The sequence below is a fragment of the Ailuropoda melanoleuca genome, chromosome 12 (genome assembly GCF_002007445.2).
Source record: "Ailuropoda melanoleuca isolate Jingjing chromosome 12, ASM200744v2, whole genome shotgun sequence".
NCBI classification, from domain to species: Eukaryota; Metazoa; Chordata; class Mammalia; order Carnivora; family Ursidae; genus Ailuropoda; species Ailuropoda melanoleuca.
Window position 1 is genome coordinate 24,196,451 of NC_048229.1, and position 25,766 is coordinate 24,222,216.

The 25,766-nt window shown below is 47.8% G+C and overlaps 1 protein-coding gene across 8 annotated transcripts in view; it reads left to right on the forward strand.

Annotated features, from left to right (window-relative positions):
• The window catches only part of ZSCAN18 (zinc finger and SCAN domain containing 18), a 52,528-nt gene extending 28,622 nt beyond the window's left edge, over window positions 1-23,906 (forward strand). For 2 of the 8 annotated variants that reach the window (XM_034639392.1, XM_034639391.1), the window contains 6 exons: window positions 16,378-16,909; window positions 17,545-17,607; window positions 18,702-18,793; window positions 19,933-20,032; window positions 20,727-20,819; window positions 22,100-23,906. In XM_034639392.1, coding sequence (XP_034495283.1) covers window positions 16,516-16,909; window positions 17,545-17,607; window positions 18,702-18,793; window positions 19,933-20,032; window positions 20,727-20,819; window positions 22,100-22,866 — 1,509 coding nt within the window. In that variant the 5' untranslated portion in view covers window positions 16,378-16,515 and the 3' untranslated portion in view covers window positions 22,867-23,906. Of the gene's footprint in view, window positions 1-2,635; window positions 2,657-11,084; window positions 11,321-12,735; window positions 12,791-12,824; window positions 13,005-16,377; window positions 16,910-17,544; window positions 17,608-18,701; window positions 18,794-19,932; window positions 20,033-20,726; window positions 20,820-22,099 lie in introns of those variants that run through there. The other 6 variants (XM_019807825.2, XM_034639393.1, XM_034639390.1 and 3 more) reach the window with 6 other exon arrangements.
• Window positions 23,907-25,766: the final 1,860 nt, after the last annotated feature.

A 25,766-nucleotide genomic window follows, 5' to 3' on the forward strand; every position in this document is an offset into this window, starting at 1 on the left:
CATTATCTGAGGGGGTTTTGGGAAGGGCAGTGTTCCACTCTGAGCAAGCCGGGTGTTCTCAACTGCTCGTGCTCTGATGTTCATGCTAAAGTTCGCGGGGTCACAAACATGTTTTCCTATTATATCCTTAGCATAAGCTCTTGGCCGGGGGCCGCTACAGTGATGGGTCTCTTGGTGAGAGAAGAATGGCTGCCCAAGGACAGTTACTATCATAGCTGGGCTACCTCTTGCTTAAGGTGATGATCCAGTGTTTAAGAAACAACATAGCAACAAAATAAAACAAAACATGGCAGAAAGCAGCAGTTGTTGAGAACCCTGTTTTCTTCAGGAGAGAGGACCTTTTATTTTTCATAATTAAGAGAATGTATCACTCCGAAGCATAAAAAAATATTTGGTGAGGTGTAGCATCTCTGTGCTCTGAGCTGATTACACAGAAAGGAAAAGGAAACGTGGAGGATGAATGAAAGACGAAAGCATCAGGAAGAACCCTGGATGGAATATGAGTAATCATCAGAGAGAGGCGAGATTTCAGACGTCTGTCCTTCCATGATGCCCTTTACTAGAAATGATCTTTAGGAGACAAAGAAGGTATTAAAAGCATTATTTTGGGGTGCCTGGGTAGCGCAGTCGTTAGGCGTCTGCCTTCAGGGCGTGATCCCGGCATTCTGGGATCTAGTCCCACATGGGGCTCCTCTGCTGGGACCCTGCTTCTTCCTTTCCCACTCCCCCTGCTTGTGTTCCCTCTCTCGCTGGCTGTCTCTCTCTGTCAAATAAATAAATAAATAATCTTTAAAAATAAAAAAAATAAATAAAAGCATTATTCTGGGCACTAGAGGGGGATGAGTGTGGTTATAAATGGGCAACATGTGGTAGAGATACTTTTGGTGTTGGAACTGCTCCAGAGTCTGCCACAGCGATAAAACTGTATAAAACTTGATACACAAGCATATGAGTACAGCTAAAACTGGGGAAATGTGAGTATGATCAGTGGATCATATGAAAGTTAGTATTCTAGTTGTGATATTTACTATAGTTTTGAGAAATACTACCTTTGGAGGAAACTAGATAAAGTATGCAAGGTGCCATTCCCTAATCTTTCTTACAAATGCATGAGAATCCACAGTCATCTTCTATAAAAATTTCAATTAAAAAAAAATACAACACAGCACCCCGTCTGGAATTCTTTCTCCACAGCCTGAAATACATCATAACCAACTATTGGCTATCTTTGGCCTAAAGCAAAGGCTGGTGCATAAGGAAGAAGCCCAGAGGCCAGAGTAAGCTTGAGTTTATGGATGTGTGACGCAAATGTGATGTGAAAAGAGGACATGGGTTTATGGACAGACATGGAGAGATTGTGATTCTGACAAGAGCCACAAATGTGTGGTCATGAGGGTCTGGAGCAGAGGTGGCTCTCTGTTGTCCTGCATGTAGATCTGGTCTAGTCAGGAATCCTGAGAATTGAGAGAAAATGGGGTAGTTATCTAGAGTGAGATGTTCCCCAGAAGCTGTGAATCCTTTCACCTATTTGAGAGCTTTATAACAGCTGTGGTCATAGGAAACCTGCAGGTGCATTGCAGGGCTCTCTCTAGTACTATTGCAAGGTGGTGGAGCCAGGGTCTAATTAGAATCATGACCTGCACTGTCACACGTTATACTTTCAGTGAAGCCTGTAGTGGCTGAGGTCTGTGTGTGGATCCAGGGGGTTGGGAACTGCATGATCAGTCATTAAGAACTGAGCTGTAAATGGGATTGTTGGATGTGAATGGGTGGAACAAATGGGCAAGTGTGCATATGGCAGCTGGTGGGATCATAATAAATGGCCTTAGAGTTCTTGACATATGATAGGGATGCCCAGGATGCTGCTTACTCATGCCTTGGGAGAGGGAGGAGGGGAGGTTTCTCCTTTACAATCCACCCCACCTTGACTCCTCTTCTGGTAAGACAGCCCTCTTTGGGAGATATTTTTCATTCTCTGCTAAGATTAAAAAATCTCTGAAGCTATTTTTATTCTATGTAAATGGCTCCATCCTTTATCATCATCATGAGCTCTCCCCACCCTGCCGGTCTATACCTGAACAAAATCCATGTATGCCTGGCTTATTTTGGGGTGTGTGTTTGATTTTTGAAAAATTTCCGTGGAAATATAGATGCTAAAAAATATGATTGTACAGCTTAAAATTTTCACTAAGTAAACATACTTTTGGTCTAACTTTAATTTAACGCTCTGCTTGAGGTTATTTACCCATATTGTTTCGTGTACCTGTAGTTCATTTACTTTTGTTGACATAGAGTATTTCATCATGTGAATAAGCCACAATTTATTCATCTGCACCCTAGTTTTTTTTGACATTTGGGTAGTGTCCAGTCTTGGGTTGTTAAGAGCCATGTTACAGTGAATCTATGAACACATTTCTCTTAGTTATACACCTATGAGTGAAATTGCTGTCATAGGGTGGACATAGGGTCACTTTTAGTAGATTTGTGCCTTGCCAATTTTAATATCTACATGCCACATCTTTAACTCCTTTTTTTTTTTCCAACTCTAAGGATTCAAATATTTTCTCCCTCTTTCCCTTCAGTCTGGGAAACAAAGGTCAAAATGGAAACATCAAGTCAAGATGTTGGGGTGGAACTATCTAATTTCATGAAAACGGTAAGATTCATGAGGGATTATTCCTGTTTATATACATTAGGAAAAATCTGAGAAAGTGAGGAACAGGTAGAACTGCTTCATAAAAACCCCTGAGAAGCATTTGAGGGAAACAGCATCCACCCAAAAGAACAGGAAGGTCGGGTGAAAGGCTGTGGTGGTTGTGAATATGGAGAAAGCATGGGTCTCTGCTCAGTCTTTGTTCCATCTCAAAAAAGTCCTACAACAAAAGCTTTCTGTGAACATGACTCAAGATGTTAAGCATTCCTGTTACATTGGAGAAGCTGTGAAGGTCACACACTTGATGAAAATGACTATAGAACAGCCATCAGCCAAGGTTGTCAACTAGGCCACCTTGGTAGAAATCTAACAAGAGATAAGCCCTCCCAATGTACCAAAACTGGTGATTTTATAACCATTTTGCACCTCTTAGTTAACAGGATGTAATTGTCAGGGAAAGGCAGCCACACAAAGGGGTGGGATGTGAGGAGGTGTTTGATCAGGGTGTGTGCTCTCATGAGCAGAGGAGAAATAATTTGAGGTATATGCTATGAATGCAACAAATTTGGACAATCCTTCAGACAAAAATCTCACCTCCTTGGGTACCAGAGGACTCATACTGGAGAGAGACGTTATCCCTGTAATGACCGTGGAAAATCCTCCTCTAAGGATTACATCCTGATTGTGCATCGAAGAATCCATACAGAGTGAATCCTTATAAATGCAGTAATTGTGGGAAAGCATTCAGTGCCAGCTCTTGCCTTTATCGAGCACAAGACGACACACACAGCAGAGAAGCCCCATGAGTGCAACAGTGTGGGAAGTCTTTCAACGACCACTCTTCCCTTGTTTTGCATCACAGAATCCATGCTGGAGAAAAACCATAATGATGTAGAGTGAGAAAAATCCTTCCTCAAAATTTCCCACCTTATTGTCTGAGAATTCACATAGGAGAGAAATCCTGTATGTACAGAGTGTGAAAGGCCCTTATTAATATCTCATGCCTTACTATACATGAAAGAAGCCACACCAGAGAGAGATCCTGTAAGTGTATGGATGTGGAAAATCCTTCAACTGCAATGGTCAACTCATTGTGCATTTAAAAAAAAAAATCACTCTGGGGCACCTGGCTGGATCAGTTGTTAAAGCATGAAACTCTTGATCTTGGGGTTGTACGTTTGAGCCCCACGTTGGGTGTAGAGATTACTTAAAATCTTAAATCATTCTGGAGAGAAACCCTATGAGTGTAAAGAGTGTGGGAAAACTTGCATTGAGAGCTCTTAACCTCATCTGGTACCAGAGAATTCATACTAGTGAGAAACCCTAGGGCTGTAAGGAGTGTCAAAAACTTCAGGAATATCACTGGTCTCATTCAGCACCAGAGGACTCATACTGGTGAGAAGCCTTACGAGAGTAATCAGTGTGGCAAAGCTTCTGGGACAGCTGCTGTCTGCCCAAGCACTAGAAGATACATTCTCAGAAGACCCTGTACCAGTGTTTCAGGTGTGGGAAAAATTTCCAGAATAGCTCTGCTTTTATTACACACCAGAGTTAGCACACTAGAGAGACACCTATGGGGATTCAATGAATGTGACAGTAGCTCTGTCAGACTCTTAGTGTCAGAGACTTTGTATTGAAGAGCAGTTCTTTGAAAACAATGGAGTTCATCCTTTACTCCTTGGAACAGAAACTTTGGGGACAGTGTGTCTGTATAAGAAATTGGGAGAATTCTTTTTTTTTTATTAACATATAATGTATTATTTGTTTCAGGGGTACAGGTATGTGATTCATCAGTCTTACACAACACCCAGCACTCACCACAACACATACCTTCCAATGTCCATCACCCAGCCACCTCTTCCTCCCCTCCCCTCCAGTAACCCTGTTTTTTTCCTAAGATTAAGTGTCTTATGGTTTGTCTCCCTCTCTGGTTTCATCTTGTTTCATTTTTTCCTCTTTTCCAAATTGGGAGAATCCATTTGCTATGTTTCCTTTTAAGTTGGAATTCTTGCCTTTCCTTGTATCAGAAGATTTGGCTAATGTGATGAGTTTGAGGTTTTGGTAAGAACTCTTGCCAACACTCGAATAAAAAGAATGAGTTTTTTGATTAGCCAATATAGAGTGATTATATTGAAAAGTACTTTAAATTGATGCTAACCTTTATGTTATCAGCTCATACCTGAGACAGTAAACATACTTTAGGTGGGAAAGCTTCCAGTTGGAGATCTGATCTTCATGCTGTCTGATAGAAATATAGCGTGAGCCACATATATAAGCGCATTTTTTTTTAGTGGCTACATTTTTTTTTAAGATTTTATTTATTTATTTGACAGAGATAAAGACAGCCAGCGAGAGAGGGAACACAAGCAGGGGGAGCGGGAGAGGAAGAAGCAGGTTCATAGCAGAGGAGCCCGATGTGGGGCTCGATCCCATAACGCCGGGACCACGCCCTGAGCTGAAGGCAGACGTCCAACCGCTGTGCCACCCAGGCGCCCCATTTAGTGGCTACATTTTTTAAAAAGGATTTTTATTTATATATTTGAGAGAGAGAGCATGAGTGGGGGGTGGGGCAGAGGGAGAGGGAGAAGCAGACTCCCCACTGCTGGGAGTCTGATGCAGGACTTGATCCCAGGACTCCAGGACCATGACCTGAGCCGAAGGTAGACACCCAATCGACAGCCACCCAGACGCCCCAGTGGCCACATATTTTAAAAAGGAAAAAAGAACAGATGAAATTAATGTCAATAGCATTTTATTCTACCCACCTATATCCCAAATACTATCATTTAAACATAAACAAACTGCTACATTTCAGATCCTCTGCACATCTGGTGGTAACTTTATTTGGGCAGCACAACTAGTGTGTCAGAGAATGAGTTCTGGAGAAACTCCCCCTTATAGGACATTTGCCCCATTACAAATCTACATTCAAGTTTTGAACACAATTGTAGAAAAAGTATGTGCCTGGAAGTTAGTCCTGACACAGAATCTGAAAGTCACTGTATTTAATTTATTTTATTTTATTTTTTTTTAAAGATTTTATTTATTCGACAGAGTTAGAGACAGCCAGCAAGAGAGGGAATACAAGCAGGGGGAGTGGGAGAGGAAGAAGCAGGCTCATAGCGGAGGAGCCTGATGTGGGGCTCGATCCCATAACGCCGGGATCACGCCCTGAGCCGAAGGCAGACGCTTAACCGCTGTGCCACCCAGGCGCCCCCTTAATTTATTTTAATATACATGTTCTTTTCACGTTTTGACATCTCAGATATCAGAGTAATCAATGGCATGCTATAGTTTAATTGGCAACCTTTTTTTTCTTAGCATATAAAATGTGCATCTTATCATTAATTGGTTCTCTGATTCGATAACAGTAATATCAGAAAGAAGAACCGGGGCGCCTGGGTGGCTCAGTCGATTAAGCCACTGCCTTCAGCTCAGGTCATGATTTCAGGGTCCTGGGATCAAGTCCTGGATTGGGCTCCCTGCTCAGTGGGGAGCCTGCTTCTTCCTTCCCTCTCCCTCTGCCTGCTGCTCCCCCTGCTTGTATTCTCTCTTTCTCTCTGTGTGTCAAATAAATAAATAAAATCTTTAAAACAAAAATGAACTGATTAGTGAGATTTATCCATTTGAAGAAAGACTAGAACTTTCAAGGAAATGGCTGTTACTGTGATAATATATTTGGGAGCAAAAGATGGCAACAAGGTCCCCCTTCATACTACTGGATATTAAATGTCATCTGAGTTCTTTCTTGTGGCCTGTATGAGCTGTAATTATCATATTTTATTGTAAGATTGAAATTCCTATAATGTAGAGGGAACCGATACGCAAAAGTATGCATAGGCTCTTAACAGCTGGTTAAATGGAAAAATTTCTGCCTTCATAGGGCTTCTATTCTAGCTTATATATTGAAATATCCTTATGTGCAGTATTGTATGTGTATGCACGTGTGCATTTTGGGCCTTTTATTTATAAAAGAAAATACTGTGCCTGACAGTCAATAGGTACTCATTTAAGTAGTAAATCCTTGGCTACTCAGGCCTGTACTAGAAACCCAGTTATTAAAGAAAAGTTGTATGAAATTGCATTAAAACATTGGAGTAGGCCCATGTAAGTGTTAATGTCATGGCTAACAGTACATCTTTTGACTTCAGTCAGATTTGGGTTTCTCATGGGTTTACATCTCTAAAGCTGTGTGATCTTAGGTGAATTATTGAACCTCTCTGTGCCTTACTTCCTCTCTTTTAAAATGTGGACAAGCCCCACCTCATTAGGATTAAGAGAAGTGAGGTGTGGAGCGTGCATGGGATGTAATAGTGTTCAGTGTGTATTAGTTGCTCCTGCACTCCTGCTCCCATCCTTGTTGCCGTTATCATTGCTGCTCTTGTTGTTGTTGATGTTTCGTTATTATTGTTGCTGTGAATGGTGATGGCATTGACGTTACTCTTCTCTGACTCAGGAGGCTGAAAGAGAAGGAACACCAGCAGCCTTCCCAACTCCTACATCACCGGTAGTTCATAGATGGCATTGCTTCCCAAACTCTAGTGTACATGACTGGCTGAAGGCCTCCTAAAGTGGGCAGAGTTGAAGAAGCTAGCTGGGAGAGCACTAGAGGACAAGAGGGCTAGAATCTCCAGGATGTTGATGATGATAGCTGGGGTGTGTATGAATACCTGGCCCAAGCGGAGGCGGGGCTCTAGGCACTGAGAAGACGAGGTCTTGGTGGGTTGAGCACTTAGTTTGTGTGCCCCAGAGTAATGGCATATGTTGGGATGAGAAGGAAGATGTTGCCCAGTGTTCATTCAATTGTAGTACATCTCCATCCCACAGAGGTTGGAAAAGAAGATAGTCCTGTTTGAATAATTCCATGCTCATAAATTCAGCAAATTAGGTAAAGTGGCCCAGTTTCTTGACAGACAATCAACTCACTCTACAAGTAAACTGACTAGGCCTCTATCTATTGAAGTAGTTGGATTTTTAAAAAAGATTTTATTTATTTTGAGAGAGCGGGAGTGAGCACGAGCAAGAAGGAGGGGCAGGGAGGGAGAAGCAGACTCCCTGCCGCGCAAGAAGCCCAACGCAGGGCTTGATCCCAGGACCCCAGGATCATGTCCTGAGCCAAAGGCAGACGCTTAACTGACTGAGCCACTCAGGCACCCTGAAGTTGTTTATTTATTTTCAAAACAAACTCTAGACCCTGATAGTTTTGCTGATGAATTCTATCTAACTCTTAAGGAACAAATGATGCCAGTTCCACACTTTGAGAAAATAAGAGGAGGAAACACCTCCTGATTGATTTTCTAAGGTCAGCATTACCTGGATACTAAAACCAGACAATGACAAAAGAATTTCAGAGTGATACTAAATGCAATTTTCATCAAACTCCCAGGAAGACATAGGTAAGAGACATAAGACATACAATGAGCTTGTAGACATAGAGAAGCTTTCTCTCAAATTTATATGGCAAAGCACTAGACATAGAATAGAAAGAAACTGTCCCAAAAATAATTTTTGAAAAAAGAAAAGTGAGAGGAATAACTGATATTAAGCTTTACTATTTAGTTACAGTAACCAAGAGTTTGTGGTTTTGGCTGACACATAGGTCAATGGAACAGAATAGAAAACCCAAAAATAGATCCACAAAAACATGCTCAACTGATTTTTAACAAATATGCAAAGCTATTCAGTGGGGGAAGGATAGCCTTTTTAATCAATGGTGTTGGAGCAGTTGGATATCTGTCATATAACAAAACATATGTGGTCGTTGTCCCTCATTCCTGAAAGAAACCCCTAGAATTTCCCGAGTGATAGGAATGTCTTGTTATTAATAAAGAGCCCCTTTTGACCACACCTGAGTTTATGCTAATAAGGTGACTTGGTTTGGGTCCCATAGATAGCTTCAGGATGGTTAATGGTCACTAGAAGGAAGGTGGGAACTTCCGCCGTACACCCTCACCTCAGGGAGGGAGGTGGGGCTGGAGATTTGTTTATAAGAGCTTGTGGACAAGGAGATTCAAAGAGCTTCTGGGCTGTTGAACACACTGATGTGCTGAGAGAGAGACATTCCTAGAGAATGCAAAGGGGATTTGTGCATACCACCTTGCCCTATGTATCTCTTCCATCCGGCTGTTCCTAAGTTATATCCTTTATTACTAAGTTGGTAAACATAATGAAGTGTCTTCTTAAGTTCTGTGAGTCATTCTAGTGAATTCTCAAACCTGAGATGGGGTCTGGGGAACCACTGAATTTGTAGTCAGCTGAGCAGAAGTGTATGTAGCGTATGGTGGCATCTGGCGTGGGAACAGTCTTGTGCAACTAAGCCCTTGACCTGTGCAGTTTGCCTTAATTCTGGGTAGTCTCAGAACTGAATTGTTGGACATCCTGTTGGGTTGGAGAATTGGGTGGTGTTGGAAAAAACCTACATATTTGGTGTTAGAATTCGTGTCAGAAAAAAGATGCCCAACATGCATAAGGAAAATAATGAACTTCAACATAAACTTCACCTCTTATATAAAAATTAAGTCAAAATTGATGATTGACTTAAATGTAAAAAGTAAAACTATAGGGGCACCTGGGTGGCACAGCGGTTAAGCGTCTGCCTTCAGCTCAGGGCGTGATCCCGGCGTTATGGGATCGAGCCCCACATCAGGCTCCTCTGCTGTGGGCCTGCTTCTTCCTCTTCCACTCCCCCTGCACGTGTTCCCTCTCTCTAAAACAAAAATGGGAACACCAAATGCTAGTAAGAATGCGGTGAAACTTGTTCACAGATACATTGCTCCTGGGAATGTAAAATGGTACTAGTACTCTGGAAAAGAGCATGGCTGTATCTTACAGCACTAAACATGTACTTGCCATATAACAGAGCAGTTGCACTCTTGGTCATTTATCCCAGAGAAATGAAGACTTGTGAAGGTTCACACACAAACATACTAATGTTCATCGCGGCTTTATTTGTAATAGCAAAATACTGGAAACAACCAAAATGTCCTTTAGTGAGTGAATGTTTGAGCAAACTGTGGTATATAGAAACCATGGAACAGTACTTGGCAATAAAAAGGAACAAACTATTGATACAACTTAAAGGAATTATGTTCAGTGAACAAAGCAAATCTCAAAAGGCCGCCTATTCTGAGATTCTATTTTTGTGACATTCTGGAAGGTGCAAAACTATAGCCATGGAAACCGGATCAGTAGTTGCCAGGGTTGTGGGTGGGAGAGAGGAGCATCAGGAAGGAGTTTGTTGTACAGTGGATCTATTCTTTGTTTTGTGTTGGTGGTTATACAAGTTAAGGTTCATTGGACTGAATACCCAAAAATGTGAATGTTGTTGTATTTAAATAAAATACATAAAATGACCTGCTCAGATAAACGTTTTAAAAAATCAGTTTTCTCGGGGGGGGGCCTGGGTGGCTCAGCCGGTTAAACTTGAACTCTTGATTTCAGCTCAGATCATGATCTCAAAATCCTGAGATGGAGGCCCACAGGAGGCTCCACCCTGGGCCTGCTTAAGATGCTCTCTTTTCCACTTTGTCTGACCCTCCCCTCGCATTAAAAAAAAAGTCAGTTTGCACAAAATGTGAGTCTTATAAACTGTTACCTAGAAAATTCTAGAATGGGAAGCAGCGTCCTAGCCCTTGCCCTGTTTGTCCCATCTAGTGAAGTGGCGACATCTGTTTTGCGCTTCTGAGCATATCACTCACCCCAGTTGCCTCTTTGTTAGATTTTCCTCCACTTCAGTGACTCCCGAAGCCCCCAGCATGGCTAGTCTTCCAGTTCTATCAGTTCCTGGACTTGAAGAACCAATCTCCCTTTTTAGGGAATCAGCGTCCCTGGGTCTCAGTGCCTCCATATCTCTGTCTCTGGGTGTTCCCACTGCTGTTGCTCAGGCTCTGGGTCTCTCCATCTCTGTTGTCTCCACGTTTCTGCTTCTCATCTTCTCTGTCTCCATCTCTGGTTCTTCTTATGTCAAGGTCTCCCGTCTTTGGGTCCCTATTTTTGTTTTCCCAATTGTGGGTCTGCCCATTTCTGTCTGTCCCTGACTTTGTCGCTGTCTCTGGCTCTACCCATGTCTGAGTCTCCCCTTCTCTGGACCTCCTCTTCTTGATCTTTCTTCCTTTTGCGGTGCTTCCGTCTTCCTCCCCTTGTCTCTTTCCCCTCCTCTGTGTATCCCGCTATCTCTGATACTCTGGGACTCTTGGTCTCCTTGTCGCTCTCTCTCCATCTTTGGGTAGGCATGGCTCTGGGTTCTCGCGTTTCTCTCACTGCCTCTGCGTCTTCTTGTCTCTCACTGCCTCAGTCTCTCCCCGTCTCTGGTTCTCAGAGCGGTGTTTTTCCCCCTCCGTTTGTTTTACCGCGTTGCCATGGCTCGAAAATGACGCAGGCGCACGGGGGGGGGGCCTAGACGCTGAGCTCTGCCTCTGATTGGCTGTCCATTCAGCCCTTCTGGGGAACGGCTCGCTGCGTTCTGGGAGTGGTAGTCCGCGGCGGAGGTCTGGCGCGCACGCGCAGTCTGACCTGACGCCATCGCGCCGAGCTCCTGGCGGCTGGAACCGGCCTGGGACCGCTACGCCAGAGGTAGGTCTGGCCGGCGGCCGGGGGGCGCTGCGACGTTCTTTTCCCAAGCGGACCGTAGCGGTCCCGCCAGCGTGCGCCGCGCAGCTGCGTTCCGAGGTGACCTGTGGGGGCAGGGAGCGACCTCGGGTGGTGGAGGGGAGGGGATTCTGCGGTGTGAGGCGGGGAGGGGGAGGGGAGAAGGCTGGGAGCCCCTGAAGAGGGAGTGAGGTGGAGGGTGCGATTCCCCAGGATGTGGGGCGGTGCAGGACGGGGCTGAGAGACCTTAGTTAGAGGGGGCCTGGCTACCCCTCTTCAGTGTGAGAATAGGGAAGGGTTCAGGGCACCCTCCTGGGGCCTGGGAGAGGGAGGGGATTACGAGAGGGGATTTAAGGACTGAGGGTGTCCCTAGGGGGGAGGAGCGGCAGTCTGTAGCGGCCTGCGTGGGAGCAGGGAGGGGGCCGAGGTTCCCCGACTGCGTTCAGCTGAGCTAGGGGCGGTGCAAAGCCGCCCTGGGGTGGGACCCGAGGTGGGGCCTGGGAATAAGGAGTTGTCTCTGCTGCCAGGCTCCGTGACGCCCTCGCACGCCCTGCCTCTTCCCAGTCGCCCGGGGATGGATTGTCTGTTCCTGTGCTAGGATCCCTTTGGTGGGCGACGAAACCCAAGAGAAGGGCAAGAATGGGTCTCCCTTTCTTGCTGCTGGAGGAGCCGGCAAGGGGGAGTGGGGACGACTGAGGATATTGTTTGGACCTTTTGTTTAAAAAAAAAAAAAAAAAGAAGTGTTCTAAGGAAAGATCTTAGAATTGCATGTCTTTTGGTCAGATTCACTTCTTAATATTTTGTATGTATGTCACTTTCCTCATTTCCCACTTCCTCTTCTCCTCTCTCCTCTCCCTCCTTTTTCCCCCCTCCCCCTCCACTCCTCTCTCACATATCTTTTGTGTATCTTCGCTGACTCCAGGGAGGCTAAGCTGGACAGCCCCACCATCCTCTTCTCCATACTAGGGCTTGGTCCCCCATTGCCCCCCCGACACCCCAACAATGTCCTGAACCTTTGCTGGTCCAGGGCCACATGTGTATTGTTCTTTGGGTCTGTGAGTTCCTGGCTTTTGAGTTCTGTCCTTGAGACTTTAGGGAAGCCCAGGCCAGTTGTGCAGGACGTTTCTTGATTTGGGTCTATCAGTCCTCTGGAGTGGATCCAGAGTTTGCACTCTTGGCAGGGACCATAAAGACAACAGATACTAAGGATGATCCTTGATCCATGTTTTTATAAAGACACCTTTCTCCACTTTGTAATGAGTAAGTAATTATTGGTTGAGGCCAAGAGACCCGGTGAATATCTTGAGTAACCTGAGATGGGCATATGTGGACAGGGGGAAGTGGGGCAGGGGCCTGGAGGTAGAGTTGAGCAGTAGGAGCCAAGCTTGAGCTCTGCTTAGCCCAGTGTGAGAGGGATTTGCCTGCAGGAGGCCCACAGGGCTTGGGGACCTCTCAGCTCACCTGCCCCTCTGCCCATGGCTTTCTCTGCATTCCAGGACTTATCTGTGAAATTTCCATCCGCATCGGAGGCAAATCCTGGGTGGCCCCAAGGTGTGTGTGTGATGGGGGTGGGGATGGGGTAGCTGCCTGGTAACTGAGCCAAGAGGAATGGGGAATGGCCTTCTTACTCAAGGAAGCTGGGGGCAGGAAACAGTTCTGGTGGTCCCTCTCCCTAACAAGAACATCCTTGCGGCAGCATGACCAGTTTGTGAGACTCCGATGAAGGAAGATGAGACCTGTGCACGCAGATATTAGCGAGTTCAAGGTAACTTTATGGAGACAGGCTCCACACAGAACTGTCATGCCTCTGGTACCCTAAGAAAATGAAACTTACTTGCTTCTGTGACCACACATCTGCCCATATGCCTCATAGAGCTCCATGTATCCTGTGCCTGTTGGTATAAATGTGGCTGTTGGTATAAATGTGGCTGTGCCGCTGGCTGGAGCTGGCAATACTTCTCGTCAGTGAAGCTCTAGATTAGTTAACGGCAGCAACATGGTTAAAAAAAAACTAGAGTCTGGAAGGCCAACCAGCAGCCTGTTTTGTAACGGGGACACAGCCAGGCCCAGGACATACAGCTCCTCTCGCTGCTTTAGCCATAAGGCAAAGTTGAGTAGCCACAACTGAGACTGTCCTGCATTTGCCACTCATGGCCCAGCAGAGTAAATGCAAGAGTGTGTTTCTAATCCTGAGGTAGGGAAGGAAGCTCTTTGTAATCAAGTTTTGGAACTCAGAAATTTGTTTAGGGGGAAAAAAAGTGCAAATTTGTCAATAAACATTAGAACCTTTTAGCTAAAAGAGCATAAACTGAAAAGACAAGCCATGGATTGGGACACTGGCAAGACCAAGCCAGAGAGAGACCGCTTTAATTACTTAATAGAAAGGGAGCTATAAGAAAAATGCCATGGAAAAGCAGGCAGCCGCCCGACAGAGCGCAAGGAGCAGATTATGTGGTCTGAGGGTCCCTGGTGCAGAGGTGTGAGGAAGGAGCACCCTGGTGAGAACTGCTAAAATGGGTGGCAGGTGCTGGGTTGCCTCCTGTGGGCTGCTATGGGTCACAGCACATGCCCAGTGGTCCAGGTATCCCACTGCTACTTTTACCTTCCAACCTGATCCCAGATACACGGATATGAGGGTAATGGCCAACACAAACTAGGAATAGCCAGCATGCCTCTCAGTAGAGAACTGGACCCATTTAAAATAATGTATGCATGGGCACCTGGGTGGCTCGGTTGAGCATCCAACTCTTGATTTTGGCTCAGGTCATGATCTTGGGGTCCTGAGATGGAGCCCTGCGTGGGGCTCCATGCTCAATGGGTAGTGTCTGCTTGAGATTCTCTTCCCTCTGCCCCTCCACCCTCTTGTGCTCTTTTTGTCTCTAAAATAAGTTGGAAAAAAAAATAATTTATGCAGTCAGCAAATACTGAGCCAGGCACTGCCCAGAGACTTCCCTGTGAATAACCTCTGCTCTCCTGGGGTTTACATTCCAGTGGGGGAGGCAGGTGACATGCAGGTAAGAGGGAGTGAGGAAGTGTGAATGGAGGGAAGGTCTCTGTGGGGGGGCCCTTCAGAGCCCAGACCTGTGTTGGACAAGAAAAGAGTGCTGTAGGGAGCAAGGTTGGTTGAGGTAGGGGTATGCAAAGGAAATGGAGAGGGGAGTATGAGAGGGTGGTGGCAATGATGGTGCAGCACAGCTGTCTCTTCCTTGAGGGAAACGGAACTCTGCATGGCATGTCTTCTGACCCTTAGTCTGGCCTCAGAGAGAGGGGAGCAGTGGGCCCTGGGGCCTCTGCCAACTGTTTTTGTTTTTTGTTTTTGTTTGTTTGTTTGTTTTGTTCCTCTATTTATAACAGCTGAATTGAGATATAATTGAAATACCAAAAGAGTTCACCTGTTTAAAGCATGTGATTCATTGATTTTTCACATATTCACAGAGTTGTACAACCAGCACCACAGTTGATTTTAGAACATTTTATCACTCCAGGAAGAAATGCTCGGCCCATCAGCAGTCACTCTGACTCTGACCCCCTCTACCCTTGGCAAACACTGAGCTACTTTCTGTCTGTGTGAATTTGCCTGTTCTGGACACTCCATATAAATGGAATCAGATACCCCCACAGCTACAACGTTCTTGGGCCCCATGCCCTGGTGAAACGTCAGAGCACATCTTCACTTTCCCTGGAGGAGGTCGTTGATCCCTGGAGGAGGTCGTTGATGCCTGGTCCCGCATTGCAGTTTTCTCTGTAAAAGTGGGGTTGCTGAGAAAACATTCTCACCATAGCTGTGATCACACATATTTTCTTGAATTCCTCAGACGTGTTTGGAAGAAAATGTTGGTTTCTGTGATTCAGCCAAGAAGAGCATTCCCACTGGGTTTGGGTGCAGCTTTTGTGTGGGATGTCTCCCTCCCAGCCGGGTCTTTGGATCTTCTGGTTACACAGGGAAAAGTGCAGACTTATCCGGTTCTGGGAGGAACTGGCGTTATGTCCCTGTGTGCTCACAGCCAGTGAAAGCATCAGGGAGCCCGAAGCCAACAGCTGGAGGCCTGGCCAGCTGTGGCCTGCCGGGTTCTGTCGTTAAGCTTGCTCACTGTTTGCCAACAGTTAAAATCAAGAGATTTTACCTAAACATCCCAAATCTAGCTTCTTTCAAATGATGACACCGCTCATCAGGATCAGCTGGGGGTGAGGAGAGGGCCGAGCAGACCCTGAACTCCCAGGACCTAAATACCACAGTCTCTCCTCTCCCCCCATCATTGTACTCTACTCCTGGCCAACTTCTTATACTTCCCACCTGGTTCTGTTGGTCGGTCAGGCCAGGTCTGCAGTCCTGTGCCATTTCCAGAAATAGATACTGGTTGTTCACTGATCTACAGTTGACCCTTGAACAAGTTGAAGGTTAGGGCATCGTCAAAAATCTGCATATAACTTTTCCCAAACTTACCAAACCCTTAACTACCAATAGTCTGCTGTTGACTGGAAGCCTTACTGATAATCAGTTGTTAACTTAAATTTTGTATACTATACCTTTTAAATACTGTATTCTTAAAATAAGGTAAGAGGGAAAAAATGTTATAATTTTAAAGAAGAGAGAATGCATTTACAGTATTGTACTGTATTTATCAAAAAAATCCACCTTAAGTGGACCCATGCAGTTCAAACTGGGATTCAGGGGTCAGCTGTGTTTCGAATTTTTAGTTGGTTTAATAGGAGAAACAGTCATGATACTTAGCCCTTCCAAAGGTGAAAGGAAGTCTGGGATACACCCAAATCTGGCATGATATCACATGCTTTGAGTATACTTTGTTGGAATGAGTTTCGTAATGTTTTGAGATCTTTACATCTTTGAAAGTGTGATTCTATAACTTTTCTTTTAGCTGTGACTGATTTTTTTTTTTTATCCTGGTAATACCATTCTTACAAAATGAGTTTCCACCTCCCATTTTTTCTGTAAATTTTTACCTATACAAGTGTAGAATCCTGCTGGTACTTAACAAGCAGATTGTTTGGAAATAATTCTGCACGGACTCTGGGTGTGGTGGGTGGGACTGAGGAGCTCAGGGGACCCTGCTTGTTCTCTTTTGATCTGGATGCCCCATGGCTTGCTCTCACTATGTGGGCATCTCTGTCCTGTGCAGGTCTGGATTCTGGCTGAGATCCCAGAGCATCCTGCTGTTCCTGCTGTCTCTCCCTTGCAGCTGCAGTTACCTGAATTCGCCCTCCACGACACGTGCCCTGTCCCTGGCTAGTCACATTTCCCAGTGCAGGTTGGAAAGATGTTGCCTTTGGAGAAGGCATTTGCCACCCCCAGGAGCTCCCCAACTCCCCCAGAACTGCCTATGCTAGGATCAGCAGCTGAGGAGCAGCAGGAGGACCCCAAGACTGTCCTTGGGAAGGACCTTGAGTTCTCCCGCCAGCATTTCCGGAATTTCATCTACCAGGAAGCAGATGGGCCCCACCAGGCCCTGGCCCAGCTATATGAGCTGTGCCGCCAGTGGTTGCAGCCTGAGGTGCACTCCAAGGAGCAGATGCTGGAGCTGCTGGTGCTGGAGCAGTTCCTGAGTGTCCTGCCTGACAAAGTACGGCCCTGGGTGGTGGCACAGCATCCTGAGAGCTGCAAGAAGGCAGCCTCCCTGGTGAAGGACCTTACCAAGGCCCTAGAAGAGCCAGGTGAGGCAGCCACCTCAGAGGAGAGCAGACCATAGAAGAAATGGGAAGTGGGGTGGTCAGCCGTGGAAGGAGTAAAATTGACAGCATGGAGCCCAAACCAGTCAGAGGTTTACCTGAGAGTTGAGTTCCCCTGTGTATAAGAGGCACAGAGGTGAGGAGCCCTGAGCTGGTGGGGGATACAGCCCCACTACCTGACCAGTGGCATCATCCTCAGAGTTGCCTCTTGGGGCAGGAAGGCTGCTTGGGCTCCTGCTCCCACATCTGGCTTCCACATATAGGGAAGCAGAGGGGAACCAGCCCTTCAAAAACTGAGTAAATGTTCTGGGCATTTGTTTCTGCCTCCTCAGTATGGTAATAAGAGGAGCACTGGGGCTGGGTGGACAGTCTCTACCACATCTGAGGGCAAGACCCTATGGCCTGGTGGTGATGGGGACCTTTGGCTCAGGGTCAAAAGCCTATGTCCATGCCGACCCCCTGCAGGTTTACTGGTGATTGTTAACACATCTCACTTTTGGGTACAGTGTCCCGTCAAGTATAAGCAGGGGTGCTGTTGAGTCTCCCATGGGGCTGTCCACAGCTTTGAGCAAGGGGGAGGGTGGGACACATGCTGAGCCTTTGTTGTCTGTTACTACCAGGTGGACCCATGAGGGCCAGTGAAGACCTGGAACCCAGCAAGACCCAGGCACCCCCCGACACCTGTGAGTGACCAGCTAGCCCTTGGGCGGGTATGCGCCAGGGTTTGGTTGGGGGAGGGTGGGAGGGAGGCGCCTTGCAGATTGTCATGGGAGCCAGAGGGAGGCCAGGTAACTGAGGCCTGGAAGTCTGTGCTGATTTCTTTCTGTAGGCTCTGGCGAATGTGACAAGTATTTATAATTTTGTTTTCAAAGATACAAATTGTACATGCTATACTATTAACAGTGAAAAGCACTGAGGTATAAAGAAAAAAGTATTAATCTCTCCACCCCGCATGCCATCTAAAACTAAACCAGTTGGTGCTCCTGGCATGTGTTTCTTCATGTGTTTCTGCACATGTCTTGCGTGCACACATGTCTCACCCAGGAGCCTGCTCAGAGGGTTTGTGGCCATTGTCCCTGGAGATGATGTATTTGTGCCTGAGCTCACACTGTGTGTGTGGAGCAACGTCTCACCCACCCGGGCCCCTCCAGGCAGTGGCCCAATAGCCAGTGCCATCTCCTCCTTACCTTCGTGGCATTTCACAGGATCTGCCCTTCCTTGTCCTGGAGTTGGAATTTACTGCCGAGAACGTTTCTGCCTCTTTCTACATACGTGCTGTGAAACGTCCTCACGCCTTTACCTGGTGTGGGAGGTTTTGTTTGCGTAGGTGGGTTCTGCGGGGTCACCAGACAGAGGACGTTTCTGCGTGGTGCTGTCGAAGTTTTGTAGCACATACGGTGCCGGTGTCCATGGGCGCCCGTTTCCCCACATCCACGCCAGCACCGTGTCTTTGCTATTTAAGGTTTCCGCCAAGCGAATGGCTGTGAAAGCGTGACCTACTTTGTGGCTTTAGTTCGAATTCCTGGGGCCACCACTGACCTTGAGCTGCTTCTTGCTTTCTTCTTGGTTTGCTCCACTCTGTCAGTTGAGGACAGTCATGGGGTCCCTTGAGCTTGGGACCTGCTGTGACATGAGCACTCAGGCCTCCCTCTGAGTCTGAGAACTCTTCAGTCTCTTTCTGGGGCCTGTGCAAAGGAGGCAGTGGGTCTCCCTCATTGGTTTGGGCTGCCCAGCTGTGTAAAACCAGTCTCCTCAGCTTTGTCTCCCCTTCTCCCAGCCTGTCCAACTCCAGACCCTGTGCTTCTGGAACGGGGGTGCATTGGCGATGAGAAGACTGAAGAGGCCAAGCCCGCAAAGGTTGAGCCAAAGGTGGGTGGGGTCTGTCTTGTCCCCGGGCTCATAGGGCTTGTTCCCAAGGAAGAGGATCTGTCACCCTAGCTTGTTAGGCTCTCTGCCTCCCCCCATATTAACATGCCACCAGCTGCCACAGGAGGAGCTGGGGTGGGCTGAGGTTCCAGGGCTGGACACCTAGGCTGATTCGTCCCCAGGAAACCAAGAGATGAGCCTGGCTGACAGTGGGTGGGGATGAGGCAAGGAGAGGTCTCTGGGATCAGAGTGAGGGACCCCAGTGCTGCCACTGCCTCCTTGGGAGTACCGGACGGGTGCTCCCTTTTTTTTGTCAGCTCCCTGCCAACCCAGTGTGTGGCAACTCCCCGGCCCTCATTCCTCCGGCCGTGACTAGGGCACTGTTCATGTCATCTGGGGTGCACCATTGCTGCTAGGCACGGCTCTCCTCCACACTCCCATGCCTCCTGCCCTTCGGCACTCTGGGCCTGGACGTGCCCTTTCCTCTGCCCAGGAGACACATCCCTGAGACCTTATGGACCCCATGGCCTTTGTCATGGTGACTGCTTCTCCTGAGGGCAGTGAGCATGGTTGTCCCGGTCCCCCCTGTCCCTTGGGTGCTGGCCTGGGGCCTGTGTGGTGTACAGGGTTGGAGAAGATAGGAGACTTTGGGGTCTTCTACAGCGGTAGTTCTCAGGCAGGGTGGTTTTGCCCCTCCGGGGGACATTGGGTGGTGTCTGGAAACAGCTTTGGTTGTCAGTACTTCTGTGGGGGAGGAGGTGCTGCTGACATCCAGAGGGAAGAGATCAGGAAACATCCTGCAGTGCTCGGGACAGGCCCTGGCAAAAGAAGTCCATAGTTCTGGGGTGCCTAGGTGCCTGCTCAACAGGGAGCCTGCGTCTCCCTCTCCTGCTCCCCCTGCTTGTGCGCTCACTTGTTCACTCTCATCAAATAAAAAATAAAATCTTAAAAAAAAAAAGTCCATAGTTGTGAGGCCAAGAAACCCTGCCCTCGTGTTAACCCGGGATCCAGGTCTAGGACCTATGTGGTGGTTGGGGGTACCCCCAGGATAGTGCTACCCCCATTGTGCTTACTGGGATCGTGGGACCAAGGGTCCACCCTCTGCATGGGAAGCCTCAGCTTTGGTGGTGCTGCCGTTTCAGAAGTTGACGTTTCCGGAGGTGCCTCTGTACCTCGGGGAGTGGGGCCACCTGGACCCGGCAGAGGAAAACCTGAAGACCTTCCGGAAGCTGCTTCTGTGGGGTGAGACCTGTCCCCAGGGCCTCATGCTGGACCCTCCACCCTCTTCTAAAAGCGTTGGCCTAGGGGTTTCCGACTCCCATGTGGGGCTTTGGTTAGGGCCCCACAGTGTTTTAAACGTATTTGACCATGAATAAGTTTGCCAGGGTCCCCACCTTGGCCCCACCCTCCTCGATGTACACATCTGAGGCCTGCCAGAGCCCTAGCCTTTTGAGTTTGCAGCCTCTGCTCTAGGCCCTGAAACTTCGAAATGTAAAAAGGCCTCCTGGCCCCAGTGCGTCGACTTTCCCATTCTCATTGGTGCAGACGTGGAGCCTCTTGGCCTTCATGGGTCTTCCCTCTTGTGTGGACATCTTTGCCCACAGCACAGGCCCCACCCAACACAGATTTCTGAGCTCTTTATGGTTGTGGTTTCATGGTCTTTCCCGACTGCTGTCCCTTGAATGTCCCCACTTCCTGTTGGCCTTTTCAGCTCTTCCTCGGTGGACCCTCTTCTTCACCACTTCCCCAGTGTTCTGGGAGCCCCCAGCTCTCCAGGGCTCCAAGCGGCGCAGCTTTGGTGGGTGTCCTAAGGCAGAGGAAAGGATCAGGGCTGCAGTACCCACCTTGGCCAGCCTGTGAGACTTGAGGTGCTTTGTTGTGTGTTTCTAGTCTGGTTTCAATGTCTCAGTTTTTGGGTTTTTTTGATCCCACTCAGGGTTTCAGCTTGCCCAGCCTGATGATGCCTGCAGGCTGGAGACAGAGGAACTTCGGTTGGTTGAAACAGAACCACCAGAAGGCAGCTTCTCAGGTAAGGTCCGAGAGCTCTTGTCAGGCCAGGGCGGAGGGTGCGCCTTTCTTTCAGAGGCTGATGGAAGCTCCTCACCGCTCCACTGGTCTCGCAAAGACCTCAGCTTTGACGTCACTATTCTCCTACCCTGTGTCCCATACTTTTGCCACCCCCACCCCAAATGTCAGAGCAGGACGTAGGAATCCAGCTATTTTAACAATCTCTTGCTCCGTAACAACCCCAAAACTTAGTCACTTGAACAACAACAGTGTTGAATGTTATGATCCCGTGGATTGACGGGGATTGGCTGGGCCTCTGTTCTCCCTTTGGTGGCTGCTGGGCCATGTACGCAGCCACAGTCATCTGGAGGCTTGACTGGGCCAGAATGTCCTGGGTGGTCTTACTCAACCAGTGGCAGTTAGTGCTGGCTCTTGAGGGGGAGCTCCGCTGCAGCCATCAGCCTGGACTCTCCACGCTGCCTCTCCAAGAGGCTAGCTTGAGCTTCTTCACAGCATGGCAGTGAGGTTTGTAGAGGGAGCATTCCAGGAGGGTAAGCACTATCGTGTGGGTGCTTTATAAGCCTTTGCGTCACGCGTGCTTCATGTCCCATAGACCACAGTAGGTCACGTGGTCAAGCCAGTGTGCATGGTGTATGGGTTGTATGTGTGAGAGAGAGAGAGAGTGTGTGTGTTTGTGGGTGTGGTGGGGGCACTTCCCAAGGGCCTGAATCCCAGGAGACGTGCTTCATTGCGGGCCCCCATTGTAACATGTTAGTTTACCGCACAGGGGCTCATTTGGCCCTTCCTGGTGAGGATGCAGCTCATGGGTCCATTGCCGATGTCTTCTCACGCATGGTTCAGGGTGGCTGCTGCAGCTCACATCCCCAGCTGCCCGAAGGAGGAGACCTCTCCCCACCCCTCACACTTACACGCACATCCCATTGGCCAGAACTCCATCACATGGCCACTTCAGCTGCAAGACAGGCTGGGAGTGACCGTCTTCAGGCAGGCAGTCATGAGCTCAGGGACTGCCAAAGAAGGGAAAACAGATGAGGGACACATGGCAGTCTTCTGAGTGATCTTGTCTGAATCCATTGCCCCTGGGTTTGTGGAGGGAATTGACCAATGGTGTTTATGCCAAGCACTCCCCGTGTCGTCACCCGCTTCCCCCTTGCTCCGGCTTTCCATCTTCCCCCGTCTCACAGTCGCTGGTCTGCACCTTTTGTTAGTTTTACTGCCCACATGGCAGGTTCCTTCTGAGTCCCGGGAGTTGGGACTGCTCACATCATGACCTTGTTTCAGGTGGCAGGAGGTGGCAGGAAGGTAAAGAGAACATGTGTGAGACGCTGATGGAGAGGATCACAAGGGAAATTCTCGTTTGCCCCCTAACGGGTGCTGCCCCAGAGGAGGAAGAGCGGCTGCAGAAAGCTCTGGATCCTCAGGAGGGGGAACCAAGCCCTGTCACCATAGCTCACAGGCGGTCAGTCATCCGGGAGCCAGCCCAGGACAGGGGCACAGCTGGGGATAACCTTACTGTGCCTAGAACGTCAGCCACCCCACACCAAGGCCTTGGAAGAAAGAGGCCCCGCCCAAAGGATGTGGGTGGGCAGGGCCCTGAGTATGTCTGCAGTGTGAGCAACCAGCCGCTGTGCCATGTAAGGGAGCCTGGTGCAGCTGGCGACAGTGCAGGGTCCCTAGCCAGGCAGGACCAGGATAGCTCTGCTGCAGGCTGCCCTGCTGCCGATGAGGCTGGGTTGTCCCGAGGGAAGCCCTACGCGTGCAGTGAGTGTGGGGAAACCTTTGCGTGGATCTCACATTTCATTGATCATCTCAGAAGCCACAGTGGCAGGAAGCTGTATGCATGCCAGGGCTGCTGGAAGACCTTCCACTTCAGCCTAGCCCTTGCTGAGCACCAGAAGACCCATGAGAAAGAGAAAATCTACGCACTGGGGAGGGCCCTGGGACCCCACCCTGCTGCGTGTGGAGCCCATGCCGGTGGGAGGCTCAGTGGGCGCACAGGCTGTGTGGCAGGTGATGTTTTCCCTGTGCACTCGGAGGCACAGAGATGAGCTGCTTTGCTCTCAGTGTCCCTAGAGGACAACTTTGCCTGCCCAGGATTCCCGAGTAACGTATCCCTCTCCCTTGAAACCCTTGCGTGGCTTCTTGCAGTGTCTGTGTGGACGTGAGTCTGTGTTTTCTAAATGAGCTAATGTGGCTAAAGCACTTAGAACCTCGTGAAGCCCTCGACTCCTTGTAAACACACCCTTGCAGATGCCCACATGCAAGCACGAGCTGTCAGGTGTGAACGAAGATTCCCCTTTCTTCCATAGCCATTTTAGCACCACCCGCGCACTGGAACATCTGTCATTGTGCAGAGTGTAGAGTTGCCTTAAAGTGTGTGATCTGCCAGCTCTTGCCCAAGTCAACTTTGTCTCTGTTCCGTCTGTTCAAGCTCTCCAGAGCTTCTGCTCAAGCTCTTTGGTCCTTTCGTAAACACCTGATGTCAAGTTCACTTCTGAATCCTCACTATCCAACTGTTTCCTAGTTAACGCACGTGTGTACGTGTATGGAGCAGCTTAACAAAGATCACAAAAATGCTTGGATCCTAGTAACGCAGTGTTTTCAGACCATGCATCTCAGCGCATTAGTGAGTTGTGAAATCAAATTAGTGGGTGGCCACCAGCATAACAAAACAATGAAATAGAATTAAATAGGTAAAAATTCATCATGTAGTAAAGGCAGATATTGTTTTGTGAAACTTTTCAGCTATGTATCTAAATATGAGACCTGGTTGCACTGGAAGATGCATCTCTTACTCAGAGGGTGGAGGGTCACGATCAGAGCAGGTTGAAAACACCAGTAAAGATTGATGAGATGTGTCTGCCTGGGCAAGCGGAACTTCTTGGGCTACATAGGGTGATCTCTCGATTTTTGCATTTATTCTCAGATTAGAGCATTGTTTCTGTTGCCTGAGCATAATAAACTCTTAACTGCTTCTTGTAGATAAACTGGTGCCTCTTTCTGTCATGGTGTTGGAGCAGGCAGTCTGTTGTAACAGTGCCCAAATCACAGATGCTTAACCTAATAAAGGATTTATTTCTTGCACTCACATGACAGTCTTGTTTGTGTTGTTGCTTGTGTGTGGATGGGAGGGGAGCTCTACTCTGTGCAGTGACGTGGGGATCCAGGCTATGTCCCTGTTGTGGCTCTCTTTTCCACTGGACTGGAGCGTGTGGGGGAAAGCTGCAGTTGCTTTAGCTGGGAGACGACACACATCAGTTCCACTCATGTACCCTTGGAGGGCCATGATCTCGTGGCCCCAGTCACGTGTGAGGGTCTGGGACTATCGTGCCCCTCAGCACCCCCATCCTAAGCTGGGTGTGTCTCTGGCAATTTTTTTTTTTTTAAACCTACATTTGCCCTCTGAACTCTTCTTCCCAGCCTAACCCATGAGCTTGCCTCTCTCGCTGCAGGGAGGTAACACCTGAGGTGTTCCTGCTTTCAGCTTCAGGGCCGCTGATGGGTCCTTCATTATCAGAAAGCCTGGTTCTCCATCTGTCCATTTCCTATCTGAGGTCTCCTTTAGTGCACAGCTAGATGTTGGTGCCTTTTTATATTTTCAAATTTTTATTTAGAAATAATTTCAGACTTACAGAAAAATCATCCAACCCCACCTATGTGAACATTTCCCCCTGCTTGCCTGTGATTCATGCCCCCACCACACAACCTGGGAGTGTCTGAGGTCCACGTTACTACTGTTGATGATTCCTTTGCTCAAAGTGCTGTCCAATTTCTCCACCTTATGATTACTTTTTCCCCTTAGCTAATAAAGCAGTCTGTGGGGAGACACTTCAAGATAATGCAAATACATTGCTTCTCACCAAAATGCCCCCCCTCCCAGTTTATCCTCCATTGACGGTTCTTGCCATGATGGTTTTAGAGTTGTTGGTTACCTAACTAATACCAGCCCTCCTTCCAGGCTCACCACCCAGCCCTGGGCATTCTGCTGCAAGCCAGCACCTCCTTTCTCTCCATTTATTTGTCCTTACAATCAGAATGGACTTATGGATTCCTGTGTTTTTAGTGTTTTTTCAAGTTTTATAACTTATTACCATCCTTAGTTATTTTGGCACTCAAGTTGTCCCAGATGTGGCCAGAGTCCCTTCAAGAAGGCTCCTGTATCCCTGTGACATGCCTCCACTTTTTGAACAATTCTTTTCTTTTTAGTATAGTAAGATATTCCAAGCCCAAATTGTTTCTACCCTGAAATCAGCCATTTTCCAGTTCCAAAGAACTGGTTCCTTTCAGTGGGGATGCTATGAGACCAAATCCGAGTGCCAGGTGTATTCATTGCTACTAGAGTATCTTCTGGTGAGCTGGGAAATGTAGACATACACACACACACACACACACACACACACACACGTAGGTACACACAAAAAGGCCTATGTGTGCTCATATGCACATATATACACGTATACAATACCTCTATTTGCATTCTAGTACTCCCCGATACTTTTATGTCAATAGTGAGAACTCTAAAATCAACGTATTTACTAGTATACTAAATTCTAAAATACCTCTCAAAATCATTTCAGAATTGCTTTTCTCAAATGACTACAAACACCAAACCTATTGAAAAGATGTCAGGATTTGTTTGCTCTTCCCCTGCCACCATCATCCTGACCAAGGCATTGGATGATTTATTCTACAGAGAAACAAAAAATATAGCCAGATGTTCCCACTTGTTAATCTCAGATGAAGCTGGGTTAGTTCAGGGTTAGGGGCATTGGGGTTGTGCTGAGGATCCCCCATCCAAAGGGGTAGGGATGTGGCCCATTGAGAAAGATGTAGCAGATGGAAAGCACAAGAAGTCAGCCCTGGTCTCTCCAATGGAGCTGGAAGGGCTGGAAAGTGTACAGGTCATGGGGCACTGAGCCACGACTCAAAAAGGACATAATATCTAGAG